This window comes from Ursus arctos, unplaced genomic scaffold (assembly GCF_023065955.2).
Source record: "Ursus arctos isolate Adak ecotype North America unplaced genomic scaffold, UrsArc2.0 scaffold_24, whole genome shotgun sequence".
NCBI classification, from domain to species: Eukaryota; Metazoa; Chordata; class Mammalia; order Carnivora; family Ursidae; genus Ursus; species Ursus arctos.
This window is the reverse complement of record NW_026622919.1, coordinates 43,157,940-43,178,499: the sequence shown is the minus strand read 5'-3', so window position 1 is coordinate 43,178,499 and position 20,560 is coordinate 43,157,940. Positions and strand designations below refer to the sequence as shown.

The following is a 20,560-nucleotide window of genomic DNA, read 5'->3' as shown; positions in this document are numbered from 1 at the left end:
CGACCTCGTGGGAATTAGAAGTGCAAACGGAGCCGAGTAGAATTAGCTGGGAAGGCCTTCTGCACCAAGGGCCGGGGGACATGGAGAAGGTTTCAGGAGAACAGAGGCCCAGCTGTTGATGCTGGTCATGTCTGGAGGGGCTGACCTACAGCCAGTGTTTCCCTTCTACGGGATAACACTTGGCAACCTTCAGAATTTTATAATAAACACACCTTACTTTTGGAACAATAGAAAAAAAAGCCCGAATGATATAAAGATAGATGCCAGGTCTTAATCCAAAGACAGAAGTCTTGAAGAGTCCTGCAGAAACAGCTGTCATGTCTAGCCCCAACATCAGGCAAGCCAACCATCCCTCTGGCTGCTTTCTCTCATTAAGGACCCTCAGTCTCTAAGTCTTGGGCTGAAACCTGGACCCTTTGGCGCAGAAGGAGCGAGGGCCCAGAGGACAAGATTCTGCTTTGGGCCCCAGCTCAGCCACACAGCAGCTCAGTACGTGCATCTCTCCTCTGGGCCTCAGGCTGCAGGGCTTAACTACCTGCCTCAGTCACCTCTGGAGCCTGTCGTGAGACCAGGAATTTTAAAAATGAAGACCACGAACATTAAAGCATCATGTAAGCGGTGGAGGGCCGTCTACCACACCAGGTACTGTTCCCACCAGTGGGGCCGAGCTCCCCTTGTGACGGCGGCCACCTGGCATGCCACCGCAGCAGCGCAGCCTCCACGAATACCAAAGGGCCCTGGGCACAGTCATTTTGTTCATTAGGACCAGGGAAGCCAGGAGTCCTCCCTTCCTGAGACGCAAGACAAGTGCCGAGAAGAGACGGTACAGGCCAGCTTCGGAAAGATACGTTTTCATACTCTGCGAAAAACCTCAGTGGGTATCACATTCCCGCAAAGATCCATAGTGTTCATGGCATTTCCAGCCCCAAATGAGCACTTGTTTGAGAAATGGCCCCCAGTGGACCCTCCTCCTGTGCGCGATCACGTGCTAAGGTCCAGCTGCCCACACGGGCGCAGGTGGGGAGCTGAGGGCACAGGTAGGACGATGCGCCAGGATGAGCCCCGTGGCGGGTGTGGCAGATGCCGGCCTGGTGCCCAAGGCGCTGTCCAGCTGGCTAACGGCGGGCGTGTGACAGCTGCTATCCCGGGATGGGGGGCAAGGGGGACTTACCTCTCCCTCGGGCCCATGTGTAGACACGACTAGTCTCAGTGCTTCTGGGCTTTTGCTCTGTGGGCTCCACGGGCAAAGGTCGGAAGTGGGGGTCATCGGCCCGGCCAGGGGTCTTCAGCGGCAGGATGTACTTGGGGAGCCCTTTGTAGAACCAGGCCCCCGACCTCTTCCAGACCTGGCAGGGGTGACATCTGCTTAGAGCAAGGGATGCAGAGCGGCCCTCCCTGTGCCGCGCTCCCATGCTGGCCCGCCCTCCTCTCCTGCTGAAGTGCCCCACGCTGTGGGTGCCCAGAAGGTGCTCCCCAGATGCCACCCGCATTCCTCCCACCTGCCTCTTCCCTGGAGGCTCTGGGGCAGAGCGAGCGACAGGAGGCTAGGCGAAGGGCTGGGCTCGGGGCGGGCGCAGTACTGGAAGCTGTTCTGGAGAGCTCCCCGGGGACGAGGCTATCTCTGTGCAGGTGCAGGAAGGGCCCCGACCTCAGAGAGCCTCAGATTAGAATTCACAGCAGCACTGAGATAAGGTCCCCGAACTCTTCATGCTTACTTCAAGAAACACCAAGTACTCCATAATCTCTTTTCCGCCAAAGGAAATACATTCAGGGTATTCAGTAAGAGGAGGAGAATGTGAAGGAACGTGACCTTCTCAGAGAAGACCTTGGCAGTTCAGAGCAGACGGCCTGGGTTTGAACCTGGACCTGTCACCCGGCAGCTGTGAGATCTGAACACATCGACCCTCCAGATCCCCAGTTTCATCACCAGAAGGTGGAATGTAGGAACAGTGCCCGCCCCACAGGGCAGCCATGAGGACCAGACTCTTGAATGAATGGAAGGCCCACTGCCCAGCACCGGGCACAGAGCAGCCACTCGAAGATGTAATGCTCATCACGGTCACCCTCTTTCTCTCATCTGACAGACATGGAAGTCTTACAACAGTGGACCAAGTTCCCTACTCAAAAGAGAGAATTAATTAATTTATTTATGGGGGCGGGGTGCAGAGGGAGATGAGAGAGAGAATCTTAAGCAGGATCCACGCCAGGCTCGACCTCACAACCCTGAGATCGTGACCTGAGCCAAAATCAAGAGTTGGATGCTTAGCTAACTGAGCCACCCAGGCACCCCCCAAAAGAGAGACTTGAAAATCAGAAGGCCAGAGGTTGCCCCGATTCTCTCTAGGACAGATTTTCCTAATCCCCAAGCTTCCTCTGTACATTGGTTTTGTGGGATATTAACACGGACTGGACCAAAAAAAAAAAAAAAAAAAGGTTCCTGCTCATGTACACTTGGGAAGCACTAGGTTAAATGAAGCATTACTGCAGGACTTCTCAGAGCCTTTAAGACACCAGTGTACGTAGGGTTCTCCAACAGAGCCAAAGAACATACAGAGCTTCCCACCTGGAATCCACTCAACAGGTTTTCCTAGAGAAACTCAACCCTATTAACTGGTCTGCATAGACTCGGCACCTAACTGCAGTGCTGGAGTCACTCAACTATCATGAGTCCTCCCTTTTTTTTTTTAAAAGATTTTATTTATTCATTTATTTATTTATGTGACAGAGAGACAGCCAGCGAGAGAGGGAACACAAGCAGGGGGAGTGGGAGAGGAAGAAGCAGGCTCCCAGCAGAGGAGCCCGATGTGGGACTCGATCCCGGAACGCCAGGATCACTCCCTGAGCCGAAGGCAGCCGCTTAACGACTGCGCTACCCAGGTGCCCCCATGAGTCCTCTCTTTATGCTCCAGAGTGCCAGGCATGGGGCCACTGAGTCCCAACCCTGTCCCTGGCTGGAATCACTCACTTCTCCCTCCCAGCTGCCCTGTGCAGAAGGGCCCGCTTTTGTGTGGCCCTTGAACAACATAGAACCCGTCTGGTAGGAAGAATGCCTTGTGGAGCCCCCTTTAAAGAACCCTTTCTGATCCTCTCATGGCCCTCCTCCAGTAAGTATTTATTTGAATTGACAGCGTGTACACCTGGTCTCAAATTCACGAAACGCAAAATTGAAGTCTCCTCCCCATTCCGAGGCATCTAGTGATAAGTTCTTTGAGGAAGCTCTGTTATTATCCCCACTTTCCAGATGGGAAAATTGAGGTTCCTACAACTTAAGCAACTTACCCAAGGCCAGCCCACTGTTCTATGGGCCTCTGTTCCACACTGGAGGCCCCAGAGCCTCATCCCAACAGTTTACAGATGCAAAGTAGGTGCTCACTATGCGTGGCTGAGTGGTGAGTAAAGCCTCAGCAGGGCAGACATCATCGTGGACTCTGAGCGTCCTGCAGACTGGGTGCCCAGGGGGGAGGGAGCGGCCGTACAGGGAGAGCGGATGGGTTTAAGCAGTGGCCGCCAAGGCCACCCTGTCTTTGCAGAGCTGCTGCGTGGTTCCTGAGAACACGGGCCCAAGCCCAAGAGGGGCTCACTCAGCCTCCCTGTGCTAAGCACCCGTCAGTGCTGGCTTTGCCGGCCCTCCCCTGAGCACATTGGCCTCCTGCCCCCCAACATGGGCTGGGCCTCAGGGGATGAAATGCAGCGAGCCCTCAAGAGCCATCTGTATACCCTGGGCATGTATACAATTTGTTCTGAAGGACCGTGTAGACGCAACCCGTGTTTGCCTCCCACCGAACTATCTATCACGGTTAAGTAATGGTCTCCACCACCACTTTTTAATGGCTTCCTAGTTTGGCTTTATTAAAACTAATTAAACCAGCCCTCCACTGATAGACATTTAAGTGGTTTCCAAATTTTCACTCTTGTGAACGGCACTGCAACAATCACCTTTGCACACTCATCGGACAGGTGCCCATTACGGTCTTAGAAAACACCCCGGGGGGCGGATCTGTGGGGTCAAGGCATGTGTATCCATTTAGATGGTGACCTGTATCGTCAGACCAACCTCCAGGAAGAAAAGCTGAATCTCCAGAGGAGGGCTAAGTGTCTTCAGGGTGGGAAGCCTACACTACCCTTCCCGGTGGGATCTGGGGCTGGTCTGGGGACCTGCTCAGAGCAGTTCCCATGGGCCGGCGGGTGTGGGGAAGGTGCGTGTTAGGACCCAAGGCCCCCAGATTTAGATGCCAGAGGAGGGAGGATGGGGACTCCACGGTCACCCCTGGGGCACACTGTCACGTGGGCCTGTGTGAAGGGGAGTGGACAGGACAACGCCGAGGGAGGCTCAGTGATGTGGCTTACATGTCACGGCTGTGTGGCTCTCAGTGGGAGAGACCAAGAGATGCTACGGAGCTGTGTGTGGGGATTCCATGGGGCCAGACGCATCCCTGATCCTGACTGAGGTCCCATCGCGGCCTCCTGGGCTCTTGCAGCAGAGCTGGGACTATGGTTCTGGCCCGTGCCTGGGCATAGTCCTTGCTTTCCCTTTTTGTTTTAAATTAAAATAAATTTTAAATTAAAAAAAATATCCATAACAGGGGCGCCTGGATGGCTCAGTTGGTGTCCATCTTTGGCTCAGGTCATGATTCCAGGGTCCTGGGATGGGCCCCGCATCAGGCCCCCTGCTCAGCGGGGAGCCTGCTTCTCCCTCTCCCTCTGCCCCTCCCCCCAACTCATAATCCTGCTTTCTCTCACTAACAAACAAATAAAATATAAAAATAAAATAAAAATTATCCATAACATAAAATTTACCATCTTGGCCATTTCTAAGGGTAGGTTCAGTAGTGTTAAGCACGGTCACGTTGTATAGCCCACCTCCAGAGCTCTTCTCTTGTAAAACAGAAACTCTGAACCCGCTGAACAATAGCTCCTTCCTCCCCCGTCCTCCTAGCCCCTGATAGCCACCATTGTACTTTCTGAGAATCTGACTCAGAAAGAAGTTGATGACTCTAGGTATTTTGTATGAATGGAATCGTACGGTATTGATCTTTTTGTGACTTGGCATAAGATCCTCGAGGTGTTGCAACCTGGGTCAGAACTTTCTTCCTTTTTGAGGCTGAATGGTATTCCATCGTACATCTATACCGCATTTTATCTAGCCATTCATCCATTGATGGACACTTGGGTCGTGTCTACCTTTAGGCTGCTCCTTTCATTTTTATTTTTTTAAAGATTTTTAAAATTTTATTTTTACGAGAGAGAGAGAACACGAGCGGGGGGAGGGGCAGAGGGAGAAGGAGAAGCAGGCTCCCCGCTGAGCAGGGAGCCCACTGTGGGGCTTGATCCCAGGACCCTGAGATCATGACCTGAGCCGAAGACAGACGCTTAACAGACTGAGCCACCCAGGTGCCCCTGGTCCTTTCCATTTTAGAGACCACTAGGCTCTACCATCCAGGAGGGGCGGACAGGGCGCTCATCACTGTATCTTCAAACTCCTAGCCTATGCCCGACACACAGTAGGTGCTCAGCAAACACCGGCTGCATGGCTGAAAGGCAGCTGTAAGTAGTTTGTCGGAACATGTCCCAGTCCATATAGTTGTCACCTTCCTGGAGATGTGGCCTGAGGGTTTCACCTAAGTCCTTGTAATTAATCAAATGGACGTACTGTTTCAGATTAAAGAGGGATAAAGAAGAAGTGCTTAGCAGAGCGTGCCAGTGCCCAGCAAGCTCCAGCAAGCCTCCCTGACCTTGCCCTCCGGGCCCTTCCTCGAGCACCAGTACGACCCACAGCCCTCGCTGCTCCTGGCTGCCCCGGCACATCGCAGCCAACAGGCCCCGTGTCCTCAGCCTCACCTCCTGTTGCAACGATCCACCTCCAGCCCGACCTCATGCTTAAAAAAATACTGATCAGTAAAGTGCTTTTAGAAAATAGGATAAAGAGCCCAAGATCCAAAGCATTAGGCTGAATTGCATGAACATGGGGACAGTCAATGGTTTTTTGGTATTCAATCATTTCCTATAAAGCCCCCTGTGAATTTCATATAATTCACTCTGATATTTATGCTCAGCAGGGCAATGACCCTGTGGGGCTATCCTGGGGTCCAGTGGGTCAGTCACTCTATGTGGGTCCACGGTCCTGGGGCCTGGGGTCTGCCTACTCTCTCACGTTGGCACTGCAGTCTGGGCAAACCTGAGGCCGTCGCAATGGACAGAGACCAGAAGACCAGAAAGGCCGGTGATCCTGGACCAGCTGGAGGAGCCGCAGTTCCAAGGGCCCCACAGCGGCCGTGACCAGAGCACACAGGTGCTTTACCAATACGGATGGCACTCCTGGGTAGGGGTGCATGAAATGCAGTGTTCTGGAAAGTGCCTTCCACCGGGACAGCAGGACTGCTGAGGCAAGGCGGGAGGGATCCCAGCTGGGCTGAGGTCTGAGCTGCCACCCCGCCTCCCCCCATGTCAATCCATGCCATCCTCAGATCTTCTCTCGCCTTGCTGCCCACTCTGCCCTGCGAAATGCACAACTGGAGCTTTTATTTGCATGATTTCTGCTCTGTGCCTCCAGGCCCATCACCCACTACCTGGCCCAGCACCCGGCCCCCTCCCCAAGAACAGCAGCAGGAGAAGCCCTCTACAGATCGGAAAACCTCCACTTTCTATAGAAGCCGTGGGATTCTGTAAAACCCCAGTCTGCTCCCCACGTGTGGTTTGCTGTGATAAGGCCAGCACAGCAGCCATCCTTGAAAATGCCATTTAATAGGAAAAGACCCGCATTGCCGCCATGGAATTTGCAGGGGTGGCCAGCGGCATTAAAGCCTCCCCGTAGCACTGCTCTGCACTCTGCTTCGAGATTTTCATTAGGATTTCAGCTCACGGCCAACCTGACTGCAGATACTGATGGATATTAGCCAAGCTGTTCCCAGGGAATTTTAATTACCGTGATAACAATTGCTAATCATTGGCATTTCCTAAATGGCTATGGCTGGAGAAGGTGGTGATTGCCAGGCCCTGTTGGGAAGAAGAGGATCCCATGGGACCCGCCGCTGGGGAGGATGGGCAAGGGACGGCCCAAGATCTCTGTCCCTGACCACTGCTCCACCCCTTCCGTGTGCTACCGCCTTTCCCTGCCTCCCAAGCAGCTCAGGAGTGCAGCTGCATGAATTCAGGGGAGGCGTCCACACCTGGGAAGAGCAGAGGTACAGTCTGTGGCCTTTGCACATGCTGTTCCTTCCACCTGATGTGTCCTTCATCCTCGTCTCCCACCAAGGCAGTGACACTGCCCCTAGGAAGACTTCCGTGCCACCTGGAGCCGAGCCAGAGCACCTGTGCTCTGCTGCTGGAGGCCGTGTGGAGAGGCAGCGGCTCCGGCACCTCACCCAGCCGGGGAGCTGCGAGCCCAAGGGCAAGGCTGTGCCACCCCCGTACTCCCAGGGCCCGCGAGGAGCCGGTGCATGGCAAGACTGTTGCTGACTGACAAAACGAACGAACAAACGAAGAAGGCAAAGCAAAGGAATCATCCTCGGGGGACAGAACGTGGGACTCTGTCTTCAGGGAGACCATGTTCTGTCTGCTTAACAAGCTCCAGGCTGGCCCAGGCTTGAAAAGCCACAGGAAATGGCCTGTTATACAGAAGTCTTCCTGCTTACACTTCGTTCTTTTAAAAAGGGTCTCTTAAAGGGTCAGCCCACTCGGCAGACAGGCCGCACGGCCTTCCCTAACACGTTACCTGAACACACACGCACACACGCACACACACACACACACGCACACGCACAGTGTGTCGGCCTCCCAGGAACTCCACCAGGCAAGCTAACCTTCACTGCATGGCCAACAGGACCCCAGAACTCTACCACCCTTGCCTCCCTCACCAGCCTCATCTCTTGCCTCGTCCTGCCCTGCACTCGGGCTCAGCCAGACACAGCCCCTCTCACTCCCTGACCACAGTAGGCTGTCTCTTGCTTCCAGGCCTCTGTACATGTTTTCCTTCTTCCCTCCCTGGGCTGGGATGAAGAAATCCAGCCTGCAATGCACACACTGTCATGACGACCCATATATATGCCTGTTTCCTGCACCAGATCGAAAGCTCCAAAGTCCGTAACGGTAGGATGCACACAGGGCCCCCAACGCATGACAGCACACAAAAATCTGTCAGCTGAGGCTACTGAGCACATCCAAATTTCAAGGCTTTATGTAACTCAAGTTCCTTAAGAGAAGCACTGGCCGAGAGGGTGTCATAGACTGAAGTGTGCCCATGCCCCAATTCATACGTTGACGTCCTGGGGGATGGTGTTGAGAGATGGGCCTTCGGGAGGTAGTTACGGTTAGATGGGGCCATAAGGGTGGGCCCCTCATAATGGGATTAATGTCCTTAGAAGTGACACCAGAGAACGTGTTTCTGTGTCTTCTGTGCGAGGACACAGAGAGGTGGCAGCCACCTGCAGGCCACGAAGAGCGCTCTCACCAGGAACTGACTCTGCTGGCACTTTGATCTGGACCTTCCAACCTCCGGAACTGCGAGCAGTAGACTCTTGTTCTCTAAGCCCCTGTCTAGGCTCTCTCGTTATGGCTGCCTGAGCTGAGGGAGCAGCTGCCTGGGAGCTTGTAGAAGCTTAACAATGGCCCCCATTATTTTCCTCTCCTCCCATCGAGAGGGGGGTCTATTTCCCCACCCTTCAAATCTGCTCTAGGCTTGTGACTTACTTTGACCAACAGACGGTGGTGGTGGGAACATGGGACTTTCGATCCGAGCCTGAGAGGCCCAGCAGCTCCCCTTCTCAGTCTGGAACACTGCGGCCATCGTGTGAGACAGCCTGGTCCAGTGTCCGAGATGGAGAACTGAGATGCCCCAGCCCCAGCCAGCACCACCTGCAGAGCAGTGAGGCTTCTCGGACCCCTCCCCGGTGCAACTGTCCACAACGGCAGCCCTTGGATGCCCTGGGAGACCTCGGCAAAGGAACCGCCCTGCTGAGCCCAGCCCAAACTGCAGGCTCATGAGCCAAGAAATGATTGCTGTTTTAAGCAATTTAAGGCTCCAGGCCTCCAGCAGGAGATCCATCCTCTGTCTAGACACTCCTAGAAAAAGAAACAATCAGGTACGTTGATAACTAATTGAGTAAAGCAGGAAAGTTAAATTCAGGGACTTAAAAGAAACAACTGGAGAAGAAAAGGCTCCTAAGAAGTTAAAAATACAATGCAGAAATATAAATGTAAAATAAAGGCTAAAAGGTAAAAATGAGGAAATTTGGAACGTGGAGCACAAAGAGAAAGAAACAGAAAAATGTAAAAGAAGTGATAAGGGACAAGAAATGATCAATTTGAGGGGTCTAATTCCTAATAGTATACTCCCCAGAAAGAGAGAGAAATAAAAAAAAATTCCTGGAGCTGAAGAAGAACGTATATCTTCAGATTAAAAGATTTTTATTGAATATAAGGCAGGAAAAATGAAAAGTCAAAAAAAGCAATAGATACATACTCATAAAATCATTTAATTTCAAATATAAAAAAGAAGATTCTAGAAGCTTCCAGAAAGAAAAAAGAGGCCTATGAAGAAACCAGAATCAGAACAGCATCAGACTTATCATCAGCAACACTGGATGCTAAAAAGCTATCCACCTAGAGTTCTATCAGTCAAACTATCAATCGAACATGACAGCAGAATAGAGACGTTTTTAGACTTGCAGGGACTCCAAGTTTTCCTTGCACATTCCATTTTTAAGAGGCTACTTAAGGATGGGCTCCAGCAAAACGCAGGTGAAAAACAAGAAAGAGGAAGACAGAGGATCCTAGAAACAGCCCTCCTGAGTTGGAAGGAAGTCCCATGAGGCTGGCTTTTAGTAACTAGAGCAGGCTGGAGCCGGAAGAGGGTCTGCAGGGGTTTCTGACAGGGAAAGAGAAGGCTCTGCACAACAGAAGGTAAAATCAAGAAGCTGTGTAAATGGGCATAACACTTCAATATTTTTTTTGTCATTGAGGGAAAAAAAATCAGTAAAAACCTCCAGGAAAATTAAAAATCAGACCAGAAAATCATGATCTAAATACTAGGTCAATTAAAATATGACATAGAAATGAAAAGTTCAAAAGGAATTCATCGGATCATGATACTAGGAACATTTTCATTTGGGGGATGCAGGGGTCAAGGTAGTTACCAAATGTGATCTTCAGAGGCACCTGGGTGACTCAGTAGGTTAAACATCTGCCTTCAGCTCAGGTCATGATCTCAGGGTCCTGGGATCGAGCCCCTCATTGGGCTCCCTGCTCCTTGGAGAGCCTGTTTCTCCCTCTCCCTCTGCCTGCCATTCCCCCTGCTTGTGTTCTCTCTGTCAAATAAATAAATAAAATCTTTAAAAAAATGTGATCTTCACATGTCATCTGACACTGAGGTGTTTAATGTTTACAAAAAATTAGAAAACTTAAATCCCCAATAATTATTGACCACTTTGTGTCAGGCACCATTCCTAGGATTTTTTTTTTTTAAGATTTTATTTATTTATTTGACAGAGATAGAGACAGCCAGCGAGAGAGGGAACACAAGCAGGGGGAGTGGGAGAGGAAGAAGCAGGCTCATAGCGGAGAAGCCTGATGTGGGGCTCGATCCCAGAACGCCGGGATCACGCCCTGAGCCGAAGGCAGACGCTCAACCGCTGTGCCACCCAGGCGCCCCATTCCTAGGATTTTATATACAGTAACTTAGTTAACTCTCACCGATACGCTATACCGTTGGTACTATCAGCAGCTCTAGTTTACAGATGGGGACACAGCAGGGGCAGAGAGAACAGGGAAGAAAGGAACATAAACTGAAACCCAGTCTGGCCTGGGACCTGCCCTCTTCACCCCCTTATAAAATCATACACGGCTTTGCTAAATCAAATGCTATTTATGGATTTCTCAACCTGAACTAACCTAGAGACAGCGTGTTCTAACTTTTCGTAGATTCCGTATTTGTCTCTCTGGCATCCATTAATCACGTGGCCAAACTACTGGCCAAAGCCGTTGCTATTTGCCCTGTGATGTGGCTTCTGGAGGCACGTGAGGGTCATGTCACAAGCCCTCCGACCAATCCCGAGTCCACACCACATTGCCAACCATGCCTTAGCTGACCCTCCCCTACCAAGCCAGTGTTCCCCTGCCCTAAATCACCCAGGGCTGCCCTGTAGGCCCCACCGCCTCCCTAAACTGCTGCAACTAGCCAATCCGAAGACAGTTACCCTGCCCTGCCTTGCCTTTCCTGTAGAAACCCCGATAAGGGCCCTGGCCTGAGCTTTCCCTTCATTCCTTTCTGCCTCCTGACCGAACCTGGTGCTTCCCCATGTGACCCTGTGTGTGGTATGCCCCCTTTCTCTTGGGAACGATATATAAGCAACAGATTGTCCTTTCAAGGGCATTCACCTCTCTGTGTTGTCACTTAGTCACTTTTGTAAATTAAGACCCGGCGCGAGTCACAAAGCATGGGAGAATTAATTATGGCTAAAGAACAATCTCAAGGCACCATTCCGGCATCTAATTCGTAAAGGTATAGTCTAGAGAAGGAAGGAGGTGGGAACAGGGAAGGGAAGGGAAGAACAGAGGCATTCGTGCCCACCGCTCACGCAGAAAGTTGATGGAAGAAGAAAGAGGCAAATATTATATAAAGTTACACATTTCATCAAATTCCAACAAATTTTCAGTTATAAAGAATAAAAGTATCAACAATGAGGAGTGGGGGGCAGCAGAGTGGCCAGGTCAGCCAGCTCATCACCTTTCAGAGCATGCAGTCCACAGAGGATACCCGAAGCTCTCCCAGGGATAAAGTCACGGCAGGAGCCAGCCTGTGAACTAACACAGCCCGTCTGCACACAGTGGGGAGAGGCCGGGCAGGCGACTGCCCTTCTCCAGCTCCTCAGAATGATCGGATTGTTTTCTTTCTTTCTTTAGAGATTTTATTTATTTGACAGAGACAGAGACAGGGCACAAGTAGGCAGAGTGGCAGCAGAGGGAGAAGCAGAGAAGAAGGCTCCCCGCTGAGCAGGGAGCCTGACGCAGGGCGCAATCCCAGGACCCGGGGATCATGACCTGAGCTGACAGCAGACACTTAACCGACGGAGCCACCCAGGCGCCCTGGATTTTTCTTTTAACTACCTACGTGTATTACTTTGATTAAGATTAAAGTCTAACCGATTGGTCATCGGCTGTCCGTGTTATTGAGTTCCTGGGCTGTGTGACGTGTGGAGTTGGGCAATCTGTGGCTGGTATATTGAACCTGGATGTGACTTAAGAGAGAAACGTTGGGAAAAAAATAAATAAAATAAAATTTTAAAAAAGAGAAAAGTTGGTAGTTCAGGAAAGGAAAAGAAAGCACTCATTAAAATTTTTTGTAGTAGAGCAAGATAGGAAAAGAATCAATTCATGGTTAGTTTAAAAACATCTGCCCGAGGCGCGCCTGGGTGGCACAGTGGTTGCGCAGCGGTTAAGCGTCTGCCTTCGGCTCAGGGCGTGATCCCGGCGTTCTGGGATCGAGCCCCACATCAGGCTTCTCTGCTATGAGCCTGCTTCTTCCTCTCCCACTCCCCCTGCTTGTGTTCCGTCTCTCGCTGGCTGTCTCTATCTCTGTCAAATAAATAAATAAAATCTTAAAAAAAACAAAAACAAAAACAAAAACAAAAAAACATCTGCACGAGGTCATATTACTGAAATTTCTGTCCCTGAAGAAAGTCAATGTCCTTCTCAGATGTCACTGTACCCATCTAACCTCCAGGAGTCAGAATTTTTTTTAAAGGTTTATTTATTTATTTGACAGAGAGAGAGAGAGAGCACAAGCAAGGGGAGGGGCACAGGGAGAAGCAGACTCCCCACTGAGCAGGGAGCCGGACCCGGGGCTCAATCTCAGGACCCTGAGATCATGAGCCGAGCTGAAGGCAGGCGCTTAACCAACTGAGCCACCCAGGCGCCCCAGGAGTCAGAATTCTGACGGCGGGAAAAACCTGGACAGTGTTTCAAAGGGAACCAGGGCCTCCCAGCACGAAGGCAGGCCGCGCTGGGTCCCTCAGAAAGCAGGAAGGGCCGGGGCATCGTGTGCTGTTGGTCAGAGGGAGGCTGCTCTCAAAGACCGCTGGCCAGTGCCCTCCGACCAGGTTTCCGTGGTGACAAGCTGAGTATGAAAAGCCGTAATTACAGCCAATGGTGACAAGCTGATAGTCAGCAAGGCAAGGTGATGTGAGATGCGCTCACGTAACACACATACTCGTTTTTAGTACTGATCGGTGCAGGAACGCTGGCATTCAAACCAGACCGGGACCACCCTACCTTACAGTTCTGCCTAACAGCTTGACTGCTTGCTGCCCTCAAGGAGGAAGGAGACTCAGCATTTATATAGTGCGTGTGACCGTGGCACGGACTTGACCGTGCGTGTATTTGCTCAGCGTGAGCAGCGAGTGGGGGCGGGCAGCAGGTCCCCAGGCCTGTGACCACGCAGGGGCAGCTCGGGGAGCCCTGCGGTATCTGCCAGCCTTCAACCCTACCTCTACCTGCCCCGGGGAAGGGGCTGCCTCTGTGATCCGGAAGACGGCTGCGATTCTTACCCTGAGAAGGTGCTGGGGGTCACGTCAGCAAAAAACAGAAAACAGGTGCATCCAGTCTTCCTAAAAAAAAATTGCTCAAAAGTAGAGTTCATTTGATCAACAGATGAATTAAAACAAAAAGCTCCTGAGTAGGGAACTCACGGTACCAGAAAATGAACAGTGACCAATGAAATAAAGACAGAATTCAGTCTAAATAAGGAGTGTACATCTAATTACAAAATGATAAAAATGGGAAGGAATGATGCTTAAAATGTAGGTATAAATAATCACTTCATGGGTGCCTCGGTGGCTCCGTTGGTTAAGCACCGCAGGATCCAGGGATCGAGTGCCGCACTGGGCTCCCTGCTCAGTGGGGAGCCTGCTTCTCCCTCTCCCCTTGCTCCTCCCCCCTGCTCATGCTCTCTCTCTGTCAAATAAATAAGTAAAATATTTTTTAAAAAATCAGTTAACAAAAGAGAATCTGACCCAAAATTCCAGATTGTCTCAACAAAAGCAAAAAGTGGCTTAAAACCATAAGATATCGAGGAATAAACCTAACCAAAGAGATGAAGGATCTGTACTCTGAAAACTACAGAACACGCATGAAAGACATTGAGGAAGACGTAAAGAAATGGAAAACTGTTCCATGCTCACAGATCGGAAGAACAAATATTTTGAAAATGTCTGTGCTACACAGAGCAGTCTATACATTCAAGCAATCCCTATCAAAACACCATCAACTGTTTTCACAGAGCTAGAACAAATAATCCTAAAATTTGTAAGGAATCAGAAAAGACCCGGAATAGCCAAAGGAATGTTGAACGGTAAAACCAACACTGGTGGCATCCCAAGTCCTGACTTCAAGCTCTCTTACAAAGCTGTAATCATCAAGACAGTATGGTACTTGCACAAAACCGGCACGCAGATCAGTGGAACAGAAGAGAGCACCCAGAAATGGGCCCTCAACTCTGGGGTCAACGCATCTTCGACAAAGCAGGAAAGAAGATCCAATGGAAAAAAGACAGTCTCTCCAACAAATGGTGTTGGGAAAATCAGACAGCCACATGTGGAAGAATGAAACTGGACCGCTTTTTTACACCACATACAAAAATAGACTCAAAATGGATGAGACCTAAATGTGAGAGAGGAATCCATCAAAATCCTAGAGGAGAACACAGGCAGCAACCTCTTCGACCTCGGCCGCAGCAACTTCTTGCTAGACATGCCGCCAAAGGCAAAATGAACTCCTGGGACCTCATCAAGATAAAAAGCTTTTTTTTGCACAGCAAAGGAAACAGTTGATGAAACCAAGACAACTGACAGAATGGGAGAAGATACTTGCCAATGTCTTATCAGATAAAGGGCTAGTATCCAAAATCCATAAAGAATTTATCAAACTCAACACCCAAAGAATAATCCAATTAAGATATAGGCAGAAGACATGAACAGACATTTCTCCAAAGAAGACATACACATGGCCAACAGACACTTGAAAAAATGTTCAGCATCACTCGGCATCAGGGAAATACAAATCAAACCACAATGCAATACCACTTCATACCAGTCAGAATCACTAAAATTAACAAGTCAGGAAACGACAGATGTTGGCAAAGATGTGGAGAAGGGAACCCTCTTACACTGTTGGTGGGAATGCAAGCTGGTGCAGCCACTCTGGAAAACAAGATGGAGGTTCCTCAAAAAGTTGAAAATAGAGCTACCCTATGACCCAGCAATTGAATTAATGGGTATTTACCCCAAAGATATAATGTAGTGATCCAAAGGGGTACCTGCACCCCAATGTTTATAGCAGCAATGTCCACAATAGCCAAATTATGGATAAAGAAGGTGTGGTATATACAGACAATGGAATATTACTCAGCCATCAAAAAATGAAATCTTGCCATTTGCAATGACTTGGATGGAACTAGAGGGTATTATGCTGAGTGAAATAAGTCAATCAGAGAAAGACAATTATCATATGATTCATATGTGTAATTTAAGAAACAAAACAGAAGAGCATGGGGGAAGGGATGGAAAAATAAAACAAGACAAAATCAGAGAGGGAGACAAACCATAAGAGACTCTTAATCGTAGGAAACAAACTGAGGGTTGCTAGAGGGGAGGGGGGCAGGGGAGGGGGTAACTGGGTGACGGGCATTAGGAGGGCACGTGATGTAATGAGCACTGGGTGTTACATACAACTGATGAATCACTGACCTCTACCTCTGAAACTAATCATATATTATATGTTAATTAACTGAATTTAAATAAGTTTTTAAAAAGTGGCTGAAAAAAAAGCACTGGGCTCCTCATTCTCAGAGGCAAGGGGAGTTAATAGACACTGTTTCTATCGTGATATAAGCAATTAGACAAATACTGGCTTAAATGTTTAAAAACTTATATATGTATATACACACTTATCTGTCCATTCAAGACAACCAGCAGAATTAAAACTAGGGAAAAGTTTCATCATACCGAAATACGTGATTTTCTAAGTTTTCTTTTTCTTTCTCTTCCTTCCTCCCTCCCTCGTTCCCTGTCTCTCTCTTGTTGTTTTGAAAATTTCCTCCCTGTTCTTGCCATTTTTGTTTTGGGTAGAGATTGAGTTTCAAGCGGCCATCTTTCCTCATTGCTTGCTTCCCCTACCTCAGAAAGATGAAGCTTACAACGGCCTCTGAAGACGGAGTGAGTAGATACGAATTCATTCAAATAACATTTATTCAGCACTGCCTATGTGTTACGACAGAGCTGGGAAGAAAAGAGCAAATGGGCTTGCAAATGCGGGGCCCATGGCATAAACCAGCCAGGCTAAGGCCCATGGCCAGGTTTTCCTACCACAGGAGCGTGTCCATGCTCCGCCTTCTCAGACCCTTCTGTCCTGAGGTGGCTTCCCTCTATCCATCCCCCAAGCGCCTGGGCGCCTGGGCGGTGAAACCTAGCAATCCCAGCCGACAAAGGGCTTTGGGAAGCCCCGGGGCAGCAGGCCAGAGCTCTCCTCCTGCCCCAGGCTCTCCACTTACCCCGTGGGACATGCTAACTCAGAACTCACCAGTTAGCAGAAAGCTAAGGGAGACCCCCCCAGGAGTATTTGTGTATTTGCGTTTTAAAGGATACTACTTTAAAACCTTGAGGGTGTGTGTGTGTGTGTGTGTGTGTGTGTGTGTGTGTGTTTGTGTGTGTGTGTGTGTGTGTGTGTGTGTTGGTGAGCCTGGGAGAAAGCCTCCGCGGAACTCTAGGCCCCAGCTCATCCTGGCTGGACAGTCTCGGCTTCCTGGGCTGCTGATGGCTGGCCGGCTCCCCACACTGGGGCCAGGCCTGCGCCCCATCAGGAGACGGCTGGAAATTAAGCCCCAGCAAAGACAGGGCGCACACCCGCCCCTTCCTCCAGCCCAGCCGCAGGCAGCTCCTCCCTCAGCCCAAGAGCTTGGGGGAGCCCCTTGTGAATTTTCTTTTCATTTCAAGTGGGTTTTGAGCCACCGGGTCAGTCTGGAAGGCAAGCAATTGTCAGCGTAGTGGAACGGAAAAAATGCAGTGTGAAAAAATCTTCCGAGGGTGCTATCTGTTTTCTTGACAGATAATTTAACCACCTTGGCTAGATTATTTCAGAACCAAAGGAAATGCTCTGGCTTCCATTAACCCCTGGCGAGGGGCTCGCTCCTGTGAGGCTTCTGCACGATTACTGGCGAGGAGGGTTTGCCAGCTTCGGAGGGAAGTGGCTCCCAACAGTGGCTCTCCACGGTGGAGGGGCTGTGTGGGGCGGGTGGGCCAACCTCCACGCGGGCCTCACCCCTTCCTCACTGCCTCAACTCTGGGGCCGTGTGCCCCCGGGGTGCTGCCTAGCCCCCCGCATCTCCGCATCTCCCCCATTCCCTGTGATGTGGAAAGGTCCCCGCAAGCCACTGAGAACAGGAGCCCCCTCCCCATCTTCCTCCTCTCTGGGCCACACGCCATCTAGTCCCTGTACTCAGAGTGGTCTTGCGAGGTCACCAAATCCGTGCAGGCTAATGACGCTTTCACAACTGTTGTTAGTGACTTGCTTTGTCAACCCGGCCTGCAGGCCCCTCTCACTCTTCATTTGCATGCAGCATGAAATCCCTCTGCATCCCAAATATTTAACTATCTTCCCTGTTCCAAGACAGATTTGAGAGGGCAGGCGTGTTACGGTGGCGTTTGGCCGCGAAGCCCGCCTCTGTCCCCAGATGGAGTGGGCCGAACGCAGGAAATGAATAGAGCTGGAATCAGAAAATTGGATGGGCCAATTATACCCCGCCAGGTCTTTTCAGAGGAGCTTTGTGATTTTGATTCAATTCCCAGAACAACAAACATGCCTGTGTTTAAACACAGTCTCAGAAACATATTCCAAAGCCAACGCAAAAGCGTTTCTGGGCTGACCGCGACCCGGCAGGGCTGGCGGGCCTCGCGGGCCTCGCGGGGCGCTTTCCTCCACTGTGGGTCTGATTAGTCCTTCCTTTCCCACCGCTCTGGCTCCTTCGTGGGGAAAACCGAGAATTCTAAGGCTCCAGGGCCTTGTCTGTCTTCCAGAGTCACCATGGTCTCTTTCTTCTTGTTTTCAGCTCTTTCTTCCTCCCTGCCTTCTGGGAGATCTTTAAAGTTTTTGTCCCTACCACCAATTCAAGCTTTTCGGTGTCCAGTTTTCACAATCCCATGTTATCGTTAAGGGGTGTGCTGGGAAACCCAGCACCCATACGAAAGTACACGAAAACACAGCAGATTTCAAAGAATCGTAGCCAAGTAAACACCTGTGAACTCCTGGAGAAATTAAATATTACTGAATCTGAGAAGCCTAAGCCCTCCCTGTCTTCCAGAGGTAACTGTCGGGAATCTTGTGTTAAGCCATCCTTTGCTTTTCTATAAAACAACAACAAAACAAAAAACAAAAACAACAAAAAAACACTTGTGAATTTCTAAATAAAATTAATATTTCCTATTACTGGGTTTTGAACATTATATTCGTGAATCACTGTGTATTCTTTGGTGACTTTTTTCCCCTTTGCTTATTGTGTTCTTAATTCATCCTTTGATGAGCTTAGCTGCTGTTCTTTTTTCACCGCTATATAGTATTTCACAGCCACAATTTATCTATCCATTGTACCATGAAAGGCCAGCTGGCTTGTCTCCAGGTTCTTTTGCTGTTACAAAATAAGCTTCTGCCTGCACTCCTGGTCACGTCTCCCGGGGAGCGCTGTGAGTCTCTCCAGGTCGTACAACTAGAGTGGGGTGTGCAGTGGGGCATTGTGCATGGGAGATGGTATTTGTAAGGTGCCGGGTGCAGTGGGGAGAGAACCAGCCGGACTCCTAGCAAATGGGCTACTCTGATTTAGTCTGCAGACAAGGGAGCATCAGGACCTGGCTCATGACTGTGACATGACCCTCAAGTGGATACAGGTTGGGAAGAGCAGGCAAAATTCAAGGGTCAAGGGGACAACCGGGTGCTGGGACCCAAAGCCAGGTTCAGAGATGCAAATCGTTATTAGAAAGTGGTGAGGGCCAGGCTGGGCTTTAGTTCTGGGTGCGTTGGCCTGGTCTGGGATGTAATGACCTACAAAGTTGAAACAAGAAGAAGCGGGGCAGGGAGCCAGGGGTCCCCCAGAGGGTGAGGGATGACCACTTCGGCAACGAAGGGGAGAGAGGCTGAGGACCACCTCTGTTCATCCATCCTGTTTGCTTCCAGCCCTGGAGCTGTCCTGGAATAGGAAGGGCTGAGGGCCTATTCTCGAGAGCAGTCGTCACAGGTTTGGTAGAAAATCAGAAGCAGGAAGCTGGTCTAGTGGCAACAGCCTGTCAGACAGCCCAGGTTCAAATCCCAGCTCTTCATGTCCTCACTGTGTCATCTTGAACTTGTCCCTTAAGGTCCCAGAGCTTCCATTTGGCTGGAAAATGGGGATACAGAGCCCCATGCCTGGCCCAGAGGAAGATCCCAACAAAGGCCAGTTCCTTCCTGATTCCTTTTTTTTTGATAGAGGGATTTTCTGGCGCTGTGGTAGGTTATGTGTCTTGAGTTATTTCCTTAGAATTGGGGATGGATGTGTTTTTCCAGGGCTGGGCACCACCTAGGAGCTTAATAAAACTTCCTGAAGGATGGAGTCACACTCTACTCCCTAGTCTCCATCTGCAAGACAGCTGGCTAGGGGGAGGGGCATCACCGTGCCAGCCTATGTCATTTGGCATCTGAAAAACGGGCAGGAAAATCTGATGATCCAAACTTTTATTCAAATTAGTGCAGGAAAACGACCAAATTATATGCTTTCTCGCTCATGTTAAGCCCACCTCCCTGGGGACACATACCGGAGGGTATCATAGCAAGGAAAACCAGGTCACAGGGACCCAATACGGGGGAGCTGGGGGGGGGAGCTTGATTGTGGTGTCACGACACTATCATACCAACATATCCACAAGGACAGTGAAGCTGGCCCGCACCTTGTTATACTAAGGTCGGTCACACAGATCACACGGTTCCCAAGCCCACAGACTGCTGAGCACCCTGGGGTGGCTGAGTAAGTGGGGGGCGCCCACAGTGCGACAGAGCCAAGCGGTAAGAGCTGTGGGCCATGCTCCTGGTAAGGCTTCCCAGCCGGCCGTGTCAACTCATCTCCCTACTCCCCGTGGCCAAAGAGCCTCCTGCAATCAAGCCCCCTTGCCCGCCGCTCAGTGGAACCCAGGGCCTCAAACACGGAAGCGGGGAACCTCACTGGCTCCATACTGTGCTGTGAACACGTCGGCACAGTGTGTCCCCATCCTGGACAGCTCCTTCCCCAGGGAGCCCCTGGTCTTTAGGTCTTTGCTGACATCTTAGCTTCTCAAAGAGGTCTACCCTGGTCAGTCTCCACCCCTCCCCCTTTTTACATTTTTATTTTTTTTAAAGATCTTATTTCTTTATTTATTTGAGAGAGAAAGAGTGGGAGAGCTAGAGAGCATAAGCAGGGGGAGGGGGAGAGGGCAGAGGGAGAAGCAGGCTCCCCATTGAGGAGGGAGCCCCTTGCAGGACTCGATCCCAGGACCCCGGGATCATGACCTGGGCTGAA

At 50.4% G+C, this 20,560-nt stretch overlaps 1 protein-coding gene across 1 annotated transcript in view; it reads right to left on the bottom strand.

Annotated features, from left to right (window-relative positions):
* Nucleotides 1-20,560, bottom strand: part of RPH3AL (rabphilin 3A like (without C2 domains)) — a 141,131-nt gene that overhangs the window by 24,824 nt on the left and 95,747 nt on the right. Inside the window, 1 exon segment of the mRNA XM_044390830.3 lies at nt 1,172-1,346. Coding sequence (XP_044246765.1) covers nt 1,172-1,346 — 175 coding nt within the window.